Here is a 19,360-nt window from a genome sequence, read left to right as displayed (position 1 = left end):
TGTGTTTGCCTCCAACATTCTGATCTAAAGTTCTATTAAGAGAGTTTGTAATCTGGTGAATATTTAAGTGACACATTTCGTTCCCCCGCAGCCAAGAACGGTAGCAAGAAGACAGACAAAAACAAGAAGAGTTCTGAGAAGTATGTTTTTGGAGCCAGCGAAGAACCGACTTTCCACGACGTCAGAGAAAGTTCGTGAGAATCTCTGTCTCTTTCATTGTGTTTGTTTGTGTTTGTTTGTTTTAGTTACTGCACAGTGACACATTGTGATGAATATATTTTCTTGATGTAAATTTTCAGCAATGCGCATGCAAAATGGTATTTTCAAAGGACTTTATTACAATAAAAATAATTGATTTAAAGATATAAAAATGAGATATTCCAGGCATCTAGACAACAGTTACCTGTGAAAGATAATAAAATAGCAGCAAACCCAGATCTACTCAGAATAAATATTTCTTAGGGCCGGAATAGGCTACCTTCGGCACTCCAGATGTTTTGGACAACATTTCCCATAATGCCCTTACAGTCCTAATTCTGGCACAGATTCAGGGAAGATGTAGTCCTGAACATCTGGAGTGTTGATGTTTGCCTATCCCAGTCCCCCTGTCCTAGGGATAATCTGCAAAGAGGAGTCATGCAGTTTGTCTTTCCCAACTGCTGCTTTGAAAGGGTTAGCAGCGACAGCTAAGTAGATGCCATTGCATAGTGAAGGAGTACGACTCTGTAAATTATTTTTTTCTGGAAGTAAAACCGCATATGGCAGATTAACATGGACCTAAGACTATTAATAGATATATTGGTTCTATGCCCTGCCCCTGGGCTATATCCCAATCTCACAGGTTGAGTTCTTTCTTTTTCCTTTTCCCTGGGTTTCAGAGAATACATTTTAGCTGTTGGGTGTTTTTTTTTACTGACACTATGGTGCACTAGTGGCAGGCATGAAATAACAAAAGTTCTTTTATTTTTATTATTAGTGACTTCTCCCTACATCCTCACTCGTAGAACATCACAGTGCTGGTTATATATATTTTTATACATCATCACTACAGGAATAAATAAAATGGTTAAATCACAGATTATTTTGGGAGAACACAAAAAATCCATGTGTTCATTTGAAACTAAGAGTCTGAGACACATTGCCAAATTATTAAAATATTCTATATGTGGAAGCCCCCATCCGTAACAAATCTTACATACTCTATTACTCGACCTGGATACTTGCATGCTGTTACACAGATATCTTAGGTGGTTTGCTATTCTGAGGGCAAGTCATTCTTGGCCTGAACCTCTGAGTGCTGGAACACGCCAATTCCACTGGCTGCCTCTAATGAACATATTGACATGTGTGGGTGCTGGTGTAATGCACAATAATAATACTGTATGCCAAGATCTATGATAAAATCAGCAGGATGTGTTTGTTCCACATATATTGCACCAAAAATTATAATTGACATGACGAAGAAAGGGGGTAGATGATGGTTGGTGGATTGGTTAGTCTGAGAGAGAATTGCACAGAAGCTTGATGTTGTATTATAAATATACCTGCTCTTAAATTCATACCTGCCTGGGTGATGCTTTCAATTAGGGAGAGAAGAAACCTTCCAACACTCTCCATTCTAAGGTTGGCACTTAACCCCTTTAGGACCATTGACATAGCAGGACATGTAGTGTTAAGGCCCAGGATCCCATTTTTGTTCTCCTCCTTTCTGTATTTTGAGCTAATGGACAGACAAATAAATGGTAATTTAATCACAGGGATGAAGTATCTATCTGGAGTGTGGGTTCTAATATTTTAAAGTCTGTTTTCTGCTTGGAATAACATAAACTGACAAAAAATAACTAGAAAGAGCTTTTTCAAATTCTATTGCAAGAAGGAAAATATTTAACAGCAACATAAGGAGCCAGGGTGATAGTTGCTGACTAAATGTTCTATATATGTATGTGGCACATGTGTATTATATGTGTAGATGTTGGTCATATTGTTGAAATATTTTAGGTGTAGTTAGAATTGGGGAGAGGCCAGTGAAACACATCCATCCGTATACACCCATCTAAACACAGGCCTAGGAGCATACACAAACACAAATACATTGCACTATCCACCAAGCCACAGACCCATTCACAGTAACATACCATGACCCACCAAATGACATACCCCTCTCTAGTCAAATATTGCAATCCAACCAGTGTCATACTCTCCCACCCACCAAGTCACATACCCCTCTCATGTGACTCACCCAGTCACTTATCATTTCTTACTACAAACTTACTAAATCACAGGTTAGTCAGATACATCCAGCCACCCAGTCTCATACCGTCACCCAATTACCCATCCAGCCACTCACCCAGCTATATAATACTAGTCACATTCTTCTCAACCTGTCCCTTTCACCTAAGTAGAATATCGTCATCTATTCACTTACCTAGAAACATACAATCACCTACTGTTACATGCACCAATTTCCCATGAATTTAGGCAGAAACATCATTATTTCTATTACACTTTTGGACTCCTGCTAACATCCTATTATAACCAAGGAGTTGAAGACAGTGTGATGGTTACCATGTTCTCTTGCCCAAACTATGGTATAAGGCAAAGAGCTAAATCCATTTCTCCTGCAATTCCCAATAACCAGAGGGACCTTCTCAATGGTTCTTCAATCAACCAATCAGCCAAAAGGGAGCCACCATGTACCTCCTTTTTCCATAAAGTGTCCACCTGCCATGCTATCATGCCTGCAGATATGGTGGCTTCATAAAAAGTGCAGTGAAAATCTACCCATCTCCTGTAATTCCACAGCTAATAATGGTAGCATTTTTATACCTGAACGTTTCACTCAAATAGCTAGCACATTCTAAACCTGTTTCCTATCTCTATTGCAAAAACTTACAGTCAATTTAACTGCCAAACATATTTTATATCAATAGAACACATTTTATCTATTCTACTGACATTGAGTTATTGTTGCCCCAGACCTGTTGGGGAGCTGATGACGAATGTATTCCCTGAGCATAATCATTGTGAACTGTTAATGAACTTTCTGATCCCACCTAGCCTCCAGACTTCTGAGGAATTGCGATGTTGCAATGGTTAAAGTTGAATTTTGAGATGGTGGGATAGATTAACTGCCCTGTCATATCCTACATCTCACCCCTGCTTACTTTTCTCTTATCATACTCAAAATATCTTCCATAAATATCTCTTTTGGCTCTGACAGCTGAATACGTTCCTCAGTTAACCATATATAAAGGCAGAGTTAAGCTCATGGTCAACTGAAAAAAATGACCCTTGTAAAATAAATATAAGTCCTACTGTGTTAGATAATTGTGTTATATAATATTTATTAACTCACCCTCCTTAGTTTTCCTTTTAAAAGAAGTGGGTTTATTTACTAAGTCAATTATAAGAAGTGGGTTTATTTACTTAGTAATTGTGGAAAACTATTGAAAAACAACATTAAGGCCCAATTCAGCTAATTTGTCAAATGAGCTGTTTTGGCCTAAATATAGCAATTGTAAAATAGTCTCTAAACAATTATCATCGTGAATGTTTCTATATGCACAATGACGATACGAGTGTGTGGGGTTAAAACGTTAACAAAACTGGTATTTAATCACTAACTCAAACTTCAACATATTCATTTTAAAAACATATCTTAAAATAAATGAACAGACAGGAATCTCAAAGTTACACATTGATAACGTATGTATATTGGATTTCAGCTCATTGATTTTAGCTTCTCTTACAAAACTTTTTGTTCACGTAATTGTCTCTGTGGAAGGGGCTGAACCAAAAGATTGCAGTTTTGAATTACGGTAAATCTTTTCCTGTATTGACATTTAGTCCTTTAATTCAATACATATTGATATACATCTGTAGAATAAACATCTTTGGTATTTAGGGTACTGACCCCATCTCTCCCAACAACTCCACTAACCTTCCCCTTTGCTCCAGAGCTGCTCTTAAATTGGTCAAGAAACATCTTTTCTGCTGGGACTGCGATAATTGTTTTTGCATCTCACAAAAGGACTGTCAATGCCACCCTCCCTCTTCATTCATTGTACAAAGCTCAAAGTGCAGTGGCTACCACAACAAGAGGACATAGTCTAAAATTAGAGGGACAAAGGTTTAAAAATAATATCAGGAAGTATTACTTTACTGAGAGGGTAGTGGATGCATGGAATAGCCTTCCAGCTGAAGTGGTAGAGGTTAACACAGTAAAGGAGTTTAAGCATGCGTGGGATAGGCATAAGGCTATCCTAATTATAAGATAAGGCCAGGGACTAATGAAAGTATTTAGAAAATTGGGCAGACTAGATGGGCCGAATGGTTCTTATCTACCGTCACATTCTATGTTTCTATGTTTCTATGCATTCTATCTACCTGCACGGGGTAGTAGGGATTTGCACACGGCAGTGCTTTTAATTCAATCTGTATTAGCCCTGTTTAGTACAAATAGTATGTATATTAATAAAAAAAAAAAATCACAGTTTTAATTTAAGACAGTGAACACTTAATAAATACAATTTAAAAAAAAAACCTTAACAAGAATTTTTACGCTCCATTGATTAATGTAAAATGTTGACAAGAGAATTTTAACTTATACTATGGGGATTATGTGTATGGATCAATTATGGGGCAACATTCTGAAAGGGGAGCAATCACTATGGAAACCAATGGCATATTCCATATTTTGTCTGACAGATACTTTTTATACGTAACTATTTAGATGTTAGAATAACAACAGCTTTTATTAAATGTTCTGTATGATATCTTATGAAATAACATTACGTAAATTCGAGTAACTATGTTTAAAACGCACAATTCTAGTTGCAGTCAGATTGTGTAGCAGAGCATTATTTTTGTCTAGGTTCATTGTAGGTTTTACTCTGCATCTTATGTCTGGGGCAGTAGTCGTGATTTCAGCGTTAAGATAATAAATCGAGTGACTGCATGCTATATTAACTTGGCTAAGCAACAATAGAATGTCCCAAATTTATTAAAAAAAAAAAACAACCTGATAAGACATTCTCTTTGCAGTCTGGGGACTTTTCAGGAAATAACTCTCTAGTGAGCTCATGCCACATGTGTTTAAGTGCCAGCATTACCTGATAATATCTTTCTATAAAACACTTTAAAGCGATAATGCATATACATTCATATCATTTTCACCTAAGCAAGCTATGGGATGCTTAACTGGTTCTATCTATTGAAGAGGCTCTGTAACCTTCTGGAGGCTTTGCATATTTTGCAAAGGCCCCAATGGTGACATCCCCACTCAGATTGCAGTGGCCTGGTCCCACAGGGGATGTTAAGTTTACATATCTGAAGCTGTCCATGGCAGCGGCCGCCATCCCCATCTGGTGTATTATTTTTTTGTGTTTGTACTGTACTCTTTGGAATGTGCAAGAGTACAACACTGATGTCTATGGAGGATCCCTTGAGATCACAAGAACCTCCATAGACAATGCCTCGAAGAAGAAGGTCCAGGCATGCAAATGCTCTAGGGCACTTTTTTTTTGGAACCAGCAGAAGAACACAACAATGTTTCGACCCTATTCTTGGTTAAAACGTTGCTGTATTGTTCTGTTAGTTCCAATAAATGTGTATTAAAGCATTGGACCTTCTTCTTTGATACCTATGTTCTGATGGGCGAATACTGGTGGTCCATGGTCTAACTAAGCAACTAATTGGCTTGTGGATTCAGTGCAATTCCTGTTACCTACTTTTTTCCTCAGAGTCGTATTGACTGGAGGAGATAGCTTTGCCTCTTGTCAAGATTTGTCAATGCTAGATCTTACTTTGTCTTGTGATATCTGTTGACTGTGTTGAAATTTTAGTGAAATTCCAATACAGTAAATGCAAGTATTTAATAAAAAATTTATCTTTATGAAATACTCATTTTTTTCCAGTGGGGGAGGAGGGGGGAGGGCGGAGGGATTCACAGAGCCACTTTAATATCTGCCAGTTACTAAGCAGAAGGCCGTCCATGTATTGCTTCACAACTAAACCCTCATTGGCGGTTACGGGTGACAAAAGACTGTATTGCATAGAATATATAATGTCAGCAGTCCTTCAGAGTCTGTAATTTGCACAGTGTGTTCTTTGAAACTCTAGTTTAACGAAAAATATAAAGAGTATATTTAACATTCTAAATGATATTAGTTCTGATGACAGATTCGCTTAAAGTCAAAGTTTGCTTATTACATGGACAGTACAACAAGTAAACATCATGTGTAATTGTCTAACAGGTTGTCCTCCTCTTGGTTTGGAGACTTTAAAAGTAACAGATTTCCAGTTGCATGCCTCGACTGTGAAGCGGTACGGATTAGGAGCACACCGTGGCCGTCTAAATATTCAGGTGAATTCTCATGCTACAGATACAATCTCTTTCTCTTGTACACATATGTCAGAATGATGAAGGCGCTCGTTATTCTACCTGTATTCATATCAGAATTTTCAAAAGACTAATGATGACTTGTGTTACAAGATTTATAGTTCAGAAAGCAAATGAAGTGACAGGCAGTGATGTACGTTTGAGATTGTAGATAAGGCTATTTTTTTCTGTTTTGCTCACGGCAAAAATCACGTATTCATGCATATTTTAAATCCTATTTTTTTCTTTAACCCCTTAAGGACACATGACTGTCCCTACTTGAAACATTACAAGAAATTCAGTGCTAATAATTTTGCAGCCTGGCTAGATCTTTGGTTAAGATCTATGGCTAGATCTATGTTAAGAAACATATAGATAGAGAAAAGAACATTAATGCACATGTGCTCTTTGGGAAAGGAAAACCCTATTTGCTAATTTTGATATCATGAGAATAACATCAGATGTTGCAGGGCTTTCTTAAAGGACCACTCTAGTGCCAGGAAAACATACTCGTTTTCCTGGCACTATAGTGCCCTGAGGGTGCCCCCACACTCAGGGTCCCCCTCCCGCCCGGCTCTGTAAATGGGAAAAGGGGTAAAACTTACCTTTTTCCAGCGCTGGGCGGGGAGCTCTCTGCCTCCGATCCTCCTCCGTTCCGCCCCGTCGGCTGAATGCGCACGCGCGGCAAGAGCTGCGCGTGCATTCAGCCGGTCGCATAGGAATGCATTTACAATGCTTTCCTATGGACGCTTGCGTGCTCTCACTGTGATTTTCACAGTGAGAATCACGCAAGCGCCTCTAGCGGCTGTCAATGAGACAGCCACTAGAGGATTTGGGGGAAGGCTTAACCCATTAATAAACATAGCAGTTTCTCTGAAACTGCTATGTTTATAAAAAAATGGGTTAACCCTAGCTGGACCTGGCACCCAGACCACTTCATTAAGCTGAAGTGGTCTGGGTGCTTAGAGTGGTCCTTTAAAGAAATGGTAGAGAATGGTATGTAAGCATACTGACTGGCTGTGGTCAAACTATTTACAAGTGATGTCTTGAAACTGGCATTTGCGGTGATTTACAAACAAACTAGAACATGACTTTGGGACTGACCTTGTTAAGCAATGATTTACTCTATAGTTTACTATATAATGTGGGAAACAGATACATAGTATAGGCAGCTCTGTCTGTAGCTTTACACCTCGATGCACAGTGTTTAAAATGTACTGTTCCTAGAACATTGGGATATTCAGATTACGTCCTTTCTCCCACCCTCAGTTCCTAGGTCACTCACTCCAAATTAGTGAAAGTATGCAGTGTGAGGCTAGATATATAACAATCTGTCACCTTAAATTTATTTTTAATGTAATAATCCTTTTAGTGAATTTTGAAAGGAAATAGGTTCTTTGTTAAACTAAGTATATGTCAAGAAAATGACAAATGCATGCCTACCTGTAGTATATGACAGCCATATACATGCACCTTGGGGCAGACAGTGCTTGAATCCAGCAGTTAGTCTCTATGGTCTTCTATGCTTCACTCCCTGCACAGAAACAGGGAAGACCACAGAGACTAATTGTGGGTTTTCAAACACTGTCTGACCCAGTGCCAACCAAATACATTGTGCTGCCTGGATCCAAGACTCACATGTTGTCCTCCCCCCCCTCCCTCACCCCCCAGTGATGCACGAACACACAAGCACAATGGCGCAGACACACATATACACAGACACATTAATTTGCAGACACATTCACCCACAAAGGTGTGTGTAAATGGCTGAAAGACCCTGTCATGTACTAAAAGTTAAGATGAGATTTTATTGTTTTAGCATATATTTCATTTAAAATATATATTATTTCCTTTTAAAACTTGTTGAATGGATTACTATATTAAAAAAATAATGTTATGAGGACAGTTGTACTTTACTAAGAATTGTTCTAAGTTTCAGTTTAGGTAGATTATCACCCATAAGTAAAACACAAGCTAAAAAAAACCTCCTACTTAGTCACATTCCTGCAAATTGATCATGTAGTAAACATTAGTCAACAATAAGTCCACTATGTTTATTTATGACAGGCGGGGGTGAACGAGAACGACCTGTATGATGGAGCATGGTGTGCTGGGAGAACTGATATACACCAGTGGTTAGAGGTTGATGCCCGGCGGCTAACTAAGTTCACGGGACTCATTACTCAAGGGAGAAACTCACTCTGGCTGTAAGTATGCCATTCCGATTTGCTGCCTTAATTAACATATAAAATATGTATTTTCCAAGTAACGTTTGCCTTGGTGATGGCACTGACTTCGATTTTCCAAATGCTTTTTAGAGGATTAGGCCTCTATCAGCCTCTTGTCCCTTACAACTTTTTAACGTACACAATCTGAAAAGAATGTTTTAATAAAAAAAGTAAAGCAATTGGGTCCACTTTATTTTAAATGACTTTCAGAGTTTCATAGAGAAATGATTCAGTCATATCCTTTAGCCTGCTTAGGGGGAGATTTATCTAGAATAGTACAGGTGCTATTCTGGAACAAAGTGCTAAATGTACAGAGACATTCTGTTGGTTTTTAATGCAGACTGGACTTTTTAAAGTTAATTTTTTAGCACTTTTCCCCCGATGTGCCACTATTTTTACTTTGAAAATCTCTCTCTTAATGTCCTTAGCCACTTATATAGATGCTCATGTTGTAGGCAACACACCTTTAGGAGTCCAAGACACCCCCATATTCCTGTATGTGAGTTTTTATAGACCCCCTTATACCCTGTGAATCTTTATTTGTACCTCACTAGCTTGATTTGCTACCATGAGTTTTAATGTATTAAATTGCTTTTTTAATTGTGAATACTTTTTGCTGGATTTGCTTTCAATTCCTAATTAATGAATGGGAAATTTGTGTTAGCGAAATTTTGAAGTGTGTTTAGCACTGCATCTGAAACATTTGAATCATTATTCTTTATATAAGCTACATTGTAACTGTTCTTTCTCTTTTATTAGCATAGAAGTTCATGTCTGTACACGCAAAGTGTTATTAGCAAACCAATTTTTCATCGAAAGCTGAACACCCTCTGCTGCGCTGAAGATAATGCCGATACCTTCCATCTATATTTTCTGTGCAAATCCGTCCAAATTTACATGGCGGTGATAGCAAGTGCTGGAGGTGGCTTAGCACAGCCCACAGCCTATCATGTCATCCACATTTAGTTGAAATTATATTTATAATACAATAGTGAAACATCTGCATTATTTCTGTGGCAAAGGGGTACAATTTTTTTGTACATAATAAATAAACTGTGTATCTTGGTCAAAATGTTAAAAGGAACACTATCGTGTCAGGAATACAAACATGTAGTGCTGGAATACAGCATTAGGTCCCTGGCCCCCTCTCTCATGAGAGTGAAGATGACTTTATTCACCTTTTATCCCACGCCATACCGGTTACCTGGCTCAGTCTCCATGGCTGAGATTATCAGTTTTGAAGATCTCAGCCAATACAGTGCTTTCACATAGGAAAGCATTGGGAGGCTATTGCACATGTGAGGCAAAACGCTGCACTAATCAGCATCTCCTCATAGAGATGCCCTGCATCAATTCATCTATATGGGGAATGTTCAGTGTCTCCATGCAGAGCGTGGAGACTCTGAACGTCAAAGCTGCACACTGTGCAACACTGAAACAGGAAGTACCTCTAGGGGCCGTCTGAGTGATTGCCACTAGAGGTGTTACTAGACAGCAAGATATACACTGCCTTTTCTCTGAAAAGACAAAGTTTACAGTGCTAGGGCTGCTGGGCTATGCTATAGACAGTAGAACCACTACATTACATTGTAGTGGTTCTGGTGACTTTGGTGTCCCTTCAAAGTATAACCCCAATCTCACATAGTTTCTCTTTTATCGAGGACAAATCACAGTTTTTCTATTTAAATAATACAACATGAGCAACACCACAGCAAACATTAGGCCCAATAGCAAAGATCTGGGACACAGAAGGAATAGGCCGAGCGAATAAACCTATATAACATGGAACACTGAATTCTTTCTTATCAAACACTCCCCAGCTGCTATGGTTACTGTACTAATTAATAGCTTTCTGTAATTAACGTATTTACGCAATGAAGTAGTAACCATTTGCTCTCCATTGCCTTCTCTTGTCAATGTGTATTTTTATCATGACAAATCCAGTTTGGGCCTTGAGAGTGTAGGCTAAAGAGAATGAGTTTGTGAAAGTAGTTTATATGGTCACCAAAACCACTTTAGCTGAATGAAAACAGACATATCGCAGGAAAACATTGAAAAATAATAGTCTATTCTTTGCTTAGTTTTCACTCAGCTCGCAAGCTAGTTTATGCTCATCTTTTTCAGAGGTTGGTGGAAGGCATTGGATGTTTTCCAGGGAATATTGTCTTCAAATTTCTTTTAAAGTGATGCTGTCAGCACCAAAACAACTTTAGCTTAATCACAAAATATTGGTGTATAGGTCATGCCCCTACAGTGTCACAGCTCATTTGTCCATTTAGGAGTTAAATTGCTTTGTTAATCCATATATTTCCCGGCTGTGACTCACACAACCTCTCTAAACACTTGAAAATTCAAAGTGAAATTAAAGTAAATTCAAATTTAAGGCCAAAAGTACTTGAACTGCACAGCTGAATTAGAGGCTTTTTTCCCGGTTCAGCTATTCTGGCCTTAAATTTGAAATTTACTTTGTATTTACTTTGAATTCTCACATTAGTGAATAACCCTGTAATTTTTTGGGGGAGCTTGCCTTATTGCACAGTGTGTTTAATTTAGAATTTTATTGCTAGTTGCGTGCTAGAGTGAACAGCAGCTTTCTGTTTGTGATTAAAGTTACATTTCATAAAATTGGGCAGTGTTGTAAAAGTGAAACTTTTTTTTTTTTTTTTCATGGAGGCTGAGTGAGTGACAGCAATGGGAGGTGTGGCTAGGGCTGATTTAGCTCCTAGATGACAAAGAATTGAGCAATGGATCGTCAAAGCCATGATCTATTCTGCTGGCAGTGATAGATCACTATGTTAGAGATTCTTTTCAAATGGTTTTATTGAAAAGTTTTTGTTTTACATAACAGGATTCAATCAGTCCATAGGAAAGCATTTCTCAAAGCTTTCCTATGGACGGCAGCGTCTTCTCACTGTGAAAATCACAGTAAGAAGCACGGAAGCGCCTCCTGTAGCGGCTGTCAATGAGACAGCCACTAGAGGCTGGATTAACCCATATGTTTATCTGAAACTGCTATGTTTACAGCTGCATGGTTAACACTAGATGGACCAGGCACTCAGACAACTTCATTGAGCTGAAGTGGTCTGGATGCCTATAGTGGTCCTTTAAAGTAATACTCAAATTGCAGTTATGGGTCACATTTGGGTATTTTCCCTGAATTTGCAATTTACAGGAACATATGGACCTAAGTGTGTAAGAGTGACATGTCACATATGTAGTTTGCTCTGCTTTTCTAGCTAAACAACATCATCGTTTTTTGTGTTTACGTTTTTCTCTCTAACATATGATCTAAATAAAAACCATGTGTACACACGGGAGGGTTTATGCATTACACTCTGGATTCTAGAGAATAAAGAAAAAAATTTTGCAAAATTTAAGCAAAAAATTCCAATTTAAAAAATTCTTCAACTCAACTACAATTCTGAAGGTTGGTTTTTCAGTTTACTACAGCTGAAAGGTTTTTTCTATTGCTTGGAGTTTTGGGATTTTACACCCTTGGCTTGTGACCCTGATTTTGATCCTTTGTTCGTGTCACTAACTTTAACTAGCGTATTGGATTTCCTTTCTCTGCTTGTGACCCTGACCTTCATTGCGACAGCATATTGATTTTTCTTTGATCTTCTTGCTATTTCTGTGTCTCCTTTGCTACATCTCTGGGAGTTTAATGCTTGCTCTCTAAGTGTGGTTGTAATACATGCATTCCAACTCTGTTCTTCAATTTTACAGGCCGTTTGTTGTGCAAAGATCACTTGGATACAATTTTCATTAACCTAGCTCCCCCACATTATTGGGATCCATGCGTACATTGATACTGACAGTATGGTTTTAATTATTTACAATTGTATTTACACTGACATTATATATACGTATATGTATGAACTGTACACATGTGCTTATATTAAAGGGTGCTCCATTGCCAATAGCGCCATCTCATTTCATTCTATTGACCCCTTTAATTGTAAGACCATGTCACCCGTGTGTTTTGAAGCCATATTTCGTTTTTTTACACTGGATGCCTTTAAACTCCAATACCAGTGCTTTTTGTAAGTTACCCTCACAAATTATATTTTATGATTTATCCTCACTTTTAGGAAATGACGTTAGTTTGCTAAAACTCAATTAATAAGAAAGAAAACTTTAAAAAATCGTGTAATGTTCTGTACATAGTAAACAAAGAACTCAATATTTTATGAATATTTTAAAAATACACATTACACTTTCACGGTTAAGATTAGTTCAGATTCTTCCCCTAAAAAAATAAAATTTAGGATGAAAATTAGCAATTAAAAATTAGAAGAGAATTTTTTTTTTTTACTTTGTTCAAAACTTGTGCACGATGGACAAAATCAGTTTTGATTCGACTGAATTTTTTTTTTTAATTCGGTTTACTGAATTACATTGATGCGACAGTTCAAGTTTAACAGACAAATTACATCCATCTAAACAATTTAAGAAACAAACTTCAGATGGACTAAAAGGACGCAAACATTAGTCTATCGGTGTACTGCTAAATGTATTCATAATAGCTTAATCTCTGTGCCCCTTTAATAAAGTTAAATCGGGTCACAATTCTGTCACATGAATTTCGAACAAATTCCAGAACGTTGCTTGAGCATAACACTGCCTCTGCCAATCTGCCTTCTTCTCCTGCTGCCATCTCTTCCCCATGTAAATGATGCACATGCACCTAGTCATCTACCTGATCTAAAAGAAGAGGTGATTCATCAGACCGGGCATCGTTCTTCTATTGCTCCATGGTCTAGTTCTGACAGATCTCCATTGAAGGCGTTTTAGGCAGTGGACAGGGGTCATCGTAGGCACTCTGATTGGTTTGTGGCTATGTAGCCACATATGAAGCAAACCGTTGATACACTATGTGTTCTGACACCTTTCTATCATGGCCAGCATTAAGTTTTTCAGCAATTTGAGCTACAGCATCTCATCTGTGTAATGGGACCAGATGGGCTAGACTTTGCTCCCCATGTGCATTGATGAGCTTTGGGTGCCCATGACCATGACGCCGGTTCATCGGATGTCCTACCTTGCACAACGTTTTGTAGGTAATAACCACTGTATTCCGGGAACACTCCACAAGACTTGCCGTTTTGGAGATGGTCTTACCCAGTCATCTAGCTATCACTATTTGGCCCAGTTATTTTTCTTGCCCACTCTTTCTGCTTCCAACACATGGAATTCAAGAAGTGACTGTTCTCTTTGACAGGTGCCATTATAATAATATAATCAATGTTATTAACTTCACCCGTCAGTGGTTTTAAGGTTTTGGCTGATCAGTGTATAGTTGCATTTTCCGCTTATGTCAGAGTATCGGGTATGATTCTCAGCCAGTGGCGTACATACCGTGGTCACAGGGGTCGCAGCTGCGACCGGGCCCGCCACTCCAGGGGGCCCGGCCGCCCTGCGGACCCCTGTGACCGGGTATCCGCCGCCACCATCTTCTGCGATCCCGGCCCGCGCGGAAAACCGCCGGGGCCGCCGTCCAAGGGGTCCATCGGGTGGCCCATGCTGTTAGGGCCACCCGATGGATGTGGATTGTCAGGGGGCCCGGTCAGTCCTGGGCGCTTTAACAGCATGACCGATGACATCACAAGCTGGTTGGAAGTGACTCCCCGGGAACTCCTCTCAGCTAACACTGAGAGCCGCGCGGGAGGAAGGAGGAGGGAGTCAGAGTGGGAACTCTGACTCCCATCCACCTGAGCCACCACTGGACCCCAGGGAAAGTCACCCTCGTGCATCTTAAAGGTAGGAAACAGGAGGGGGACTTAAACAATTTGTGTGTGTGTGTGTTTGTATGTACGTGTGTCTGTCTGTATGTATGTGTGTGCCTGTCTGTCTGTATGTATGTGTGTCTGTCTGTTTGTGTGTGTGTCTGCCTGTTTGTATGTATGTCTTTGTATGTATATGTGTGTGTGTGCCTGTCTAGATATGTATGTGTGTCTGTGTGTGTGTGTGTGTGTGTGCCTGTCTAGGTATGTATGTGTGTCTGTCTGTGTGTGTGTCTGCCTGTCTGTCTCTTTGTGTGTATTTCTGCCTGTTTGTATGTATGTCTTTGTATGTGTGTGTGTGTGTGTGTGTGTGTATGCGCCTGTGTATGTTTGTGTGTCTGCCTGAATGTGTGTGTGCTTGTCTGTTTGTATGTATGTATGTATGTGCATCTTGTGTGTGTCTGTCTGTCTGTATTTGTCTGCCTGTGTGTGTGCCTCTCTGTTTTTTTTGTACGTGTCTTTGTATGTATGTGTCTTGTGTGTCTGTCTGTCTGTATGTGTGTGTGTCTGTATGTGTGTGTGTGTCTGTATGTGTGCCTGTCTGTTTGTATGTATGTGTTTGTGTGCCTGTATGTGTGCCTGTCTGTTTGTATGTATGTGTCTGTGTGCCTGTATGTGTGCCTGTCTGTTTGTATGTACGTGTCTGTGTGCCTGTCTGTGTGTCAGTCTGTAGGTATGTGTCTGTATGTATATATGTGTGACTGTCTTTTTGTATGTATGTGTCTGTGTGTATGTGTCTATGTGTGTGTGTCTCTATGTATGTGTGTGTGTGTGTCTGTCGGGGGCGGGGGGAAATAGGCAGGGGGGGTGGCCCATGGATAATTTTTGCACGGGGCCCCATGGTTTGTGTTTATGCCACTGTTCTCAGCCCTCATGCCCTTTATCTTTCCCTGGTCAATAAAATTGCTACCATTATGTTGGCTAAGGATAACATTTAAACCCCTCATTATACCCTACCTGGTTAAATACATATATAATATTTTTATATCAGAAAACTGGAAATTGGAATCCCTATACTGGAAAGGTTTCGAAGAACAATTTTATTGTCCATTTTATAAAACTGTTTCTAATATATAATATTTGCTTTTATTAAAGAAGTCATTAAAGAAAAGGACTGGCCACATGTTTAAACTTCATGCTGATTTATTGCTTGAAGAGCAATGTTGTTGGTTGTCATCCAATAATTCTGTCTGAATTTTAGACCTGTGCCCAGTCCTTTTCTTTATTGTATACTATGGCTTGGGTTTGGTAACTTGTGGACTGGAAGCACGGCTGCAATTTGAAATGTGTACCTACCAAACCATTTCATTGAATTAAAATTGAGTATGGCTATATTTCTGTAAACAAGATAAAAAATATAAAATAAAGAATAAAGAGGTACAAAACATTTTGTGTGAGACAGTGTTCATTTCGTCGACTAACAATTTTCGTCAGATTTAGTCGACTAAAACTAGACTAAAACTAAAACAATTCAGATTAATAAAATACTACTAAAACAAATTGCTTTTTAGTCAAAAGACTAAAAGGGGCTGTGGGGGATGAGCACGTGGAGGGGCTTGTGGGAACAAGACACGTGGAGCGGCTGGTGGCAACAATTAAGACACATGAGATGCATGGAGGGGCTAGGTGGGACAAAGCGACATAGAGGGGCTGGGGAGAACGAGACAAGGTGCTGGGGGGAAGACACACACAAATAGGGCTTTGGAGAGAAAGAGAAAGAGACACAGAGAGGGACTTGGAGGGGGCAAAAAAACACAGAGGGGCTGGAGAAGGGGCATAATAGACAGACAGAGGAAGGGGCAAAAGAGACACAGGGGCTGGGGGGGAGACACTCAGAGTGGATAAGGGGAGACAAAGAGACACAGAGGGGCAAAGGAGACAGATAAAGGCTTTAACTAAGTCCATTACACTTTAGTTGTGTCGACTAAAATCTACTGGAGATTTAGTTGACTAAAACTAAAGCTATTCCGATAACTAAAATACAACTTAAACTAAAATGGCTTTTTAGTCAAAAGAGTATGACTAAAACTAAATTGCACTTTGCGGTCAAAGTTAACACTGGTGTGAGAACATTACTAGGATCAGGTATCGGTGTGGCAAAATCATATCCTTCATAAAAAAAATAAAAAATTTTATATATATATATATATATATATATATATATATTTATTCTTGGATACAGAATTCTAACTGCAAGGACTTAATTCAAAACAAGTTAAATCTTCTAGATAAGATGCTTTCAAAATAAGAAATATTCCCCAGAGTATTGAAAGGAGCAGGGAAGTAAAATACAACGTCAGCCGGAACAATAAACCCTGCATAGCAAAGTCAAAACTAGCACTTAATCTACCAAACAGACATAACAGCCAATTCTTCTGTAATTGTTTTTCTATAGATAGCAGATTGTTTATGAAATTTAGTTCTCCTTGTATTCCTTTCTAGTACCTGATTGTAGCAATCCTTTCATCCTTCACTGCATAACATTAGCTTTCAAGGAATCCTCTGTTAATAGAATACCATTGGGCTTTACCAAAATCCAATCATAACATTCCATTTACTTGACATAAGTTGAGGATAAGTTATACGACTAATTGGTCTGCTACAAACACCCTTCATTCGGGTGTCTTGGCATAAAATTTGAAATTCACTTTGAATTTGCATTTAATTCCTGACATTTCACACTTCAGCGAATAACCCTGCTACAATACTGCCAGCCAAAGCTATCACAATAGGCTTTTTATTCAACGTTCTACATTTACATTGTAAACACTTTGCACATAAAATATTCTATTTAATGTGTTGCTACCTAAAAAAAAATACCATTGGTCCTATCATCAGTAAAATAGTCTAATAAGGAACTAAACTTCCTTAATTTTTTATCTTAATTTCTCATTTTTTTGTGACATTAATGTGTGGTATGGAGGAGGTGGCAGCAATCTCAATTTTGTATCTGGAGATGAGAAAATTATCTTATCAGGCTATAAATATTAAATTTGTCTAATTAGTATGTAGAATGACAATGCACAACCAATCTCTTTTTGTACCTAACTCTTCACAACCTAACAGCCTGTTCACACATTGTCTTTTTTTAGCTCAAATTGTAAGATAACTTTTTTCTTTCTAATATATTTATATATATCATCTTATTTAGCATCAACAACTTCAGTAAGATGTGTTCCTTTAACGATAGACTTTAACAAAATGAATGTAAGATAATTAGAACACAAAATAAAAAATATATAAAGACATAAAATATAAGGGTATTCTCCTCTTCTTTTGACTTCTGAGACACGTCTTGCCTAGTAGTTAGGCTTTTTCAATCAGTAAATGCTGTAGTTTTGGGTTGCTGTTTGTATATACGTGATAATCCTGCCTTCTGTTCCCCTAATCCAATCGTCGATCTCCTGGTCAGTTGTAGCTTGATCTTTGGGTGGTCTCTTTTGTGTTTCCATTGAGTTCCTGGTTCCGGGCTTGACGTGCATTTCCTGTATAGTTCGTGAAGCTCTTTAAAGTGTCCAATGCACTGGATATTGTGTATTTGCAGGGAAAGATCAGAAAGAAAAAAATATGTGTCACACATCAAAATTCTAAAAATAAAGATTTCCTAATTCATGAAATATTAATAATTCATACCCAGGACATACTTGAAAATGAGAGAAATCTCAATGTGTCTTTCCTGGTAAAATATTTGATAAATAAATAAAATATTTTATGAATAAATAAATAATAAATAAGTGTTTACATTGCTCCCTACATCTCCACTGGCCACTTCTAGATGGCTACTAAAGGTGCTTCCTGGGCAATGCTGCACACTGTGCAGGACTGCCATTCAGTGTCTCCACCCTCGGCATGCAGACACTGAACTTTCCTCATAGCGATGATTTCATTCAATTCATGTCTATGAGTAGATGCTGATTGACCAGGGAGGGGGTTGGCTCCGCCCCAGTCCGCCTCCAATGCTTTCCTTTTGAAAAACATTGTGATTGGCTGAGATCATCACATCTGATGATGTCAGACAAGGAGGTAGATCGGGGAACAGAGCCAGCACCACCAGACTGAAATAAATGTAAGATTTTACTATATTTAGGGTTGACAAGTGGGGTTGTGTGGGAGGGGGAGGGGGCTAGGTGGTATTTTTAGCACTATAGAGTCAAGAATACAGGTTTGTGTTCCTGACCTATAGTATTCCTTTAAGTCATCTTTAGAGGTTCTTAGTCATTAATCATGATGTTTATAGTTCAGTAGTCTTTATAGTACACTGAAAAAACAGTCATTGTAAGGAAACAGGAAAGCGTAGTAGTTTGCAGTTATCATTGCGCATGCACATGAGCTCCCCACACTGCAGCTTGGTCTGGATGTAGCTGCAGGTGTGTCTGAATGTAGTAGGTGAGACATATCAGCTGGTTAATTCACCCAAGATCGAATTCTTGATCAAGATAGACCGTAGCTCAGTGTCAGGGCTTACCTTGTTGGGAGTCCAATATGCAGAGATATGCTCACCCTTGCAGTTAAACACAGGCCAAGGTGGTCAAGGAAGAACTCACCTGGCCTGTGAGTCTGTGCACGGGGGCTGTGCAGGTTAATGCTCGAAGTCGCAGTACAGAAAAGGAATAACCAGGAGAATAGTCGTGGGTAAGCCAGTGGTCAGAGGATGCCAGAAATCAGGAGATACGAGTAGCGAGCCGAGGTCAGGGGATGCCAGAGGTCAGGGTACAAACGAATATCAATCCAAGGTCAGGAGAACACTGGAACATGGAACAGCAATACTCTAACCAGAGTCAATGAACTGACACTGCCCTTAGGGAGAGGCAGTGTCTTAATCCTGGCTAATTGGTGATCAGCCGCAGGTGAGCTAGGATCGTTGAAGCAGCCACAGAATAATGTCCAGCCCCCAGTGCTGGGAATAAGGCAAGATAGACTTCTGGCTATCTCTTGAGCTGATGGCTCAGAGGCAAGAGAGCAGGTCCAGG

At 39.0% G+C, this 19,360-nt stretch overlaps 1 protein-coding gene across 1 annotated transcript in view; it reads left to right on the top strand.

The window, feature by feature from the left end:
- The window catches only part of CPXM2 (carboxypeptidase X, M14 family member 2), a 71,986-nt gene that overhangs the window by 14,672 nt on the left and 37,954 nt on the right, over window positions 1-19,360 (top strand). The window contains exons 3-5 of the mRNA XM_063435321.1: window positions 92-190; window positions 6,255-6,364; window positions 8,447-8,586. Coding sequence (XP_063291391.1) covers window positions 92-190; window positions 6,255-6,364; window positions 8,447-8,586 — 349 coding nt within the window. The remainder of the gene's footprint in view (window positions 1-91; window positions 191-6,254; window positions 6,365-8,446; window positions 8,587-19,360) is intronic.

The sequence above is a fragment of the Pelobates fuscus genome, chromosome 10 (genome assembly GCF_036172605.1).
Source record: "Pelobates fuscus isolate aPelFus1 chromosome 10, aPelFus1.pri, whole genome shotgun sequence".
Taxonomy (NCBI): Eukaryota; Metazoa; Chordata; class Amphibia; order Anura; family Pelobatidae; genus Pelobates; species Pelobates fuscus.
The sequence above is the reverse complement of the archived record's forward strand: the minus strand, read 5'-3'. Positions and strand labels throughout refer to the sequence as shown.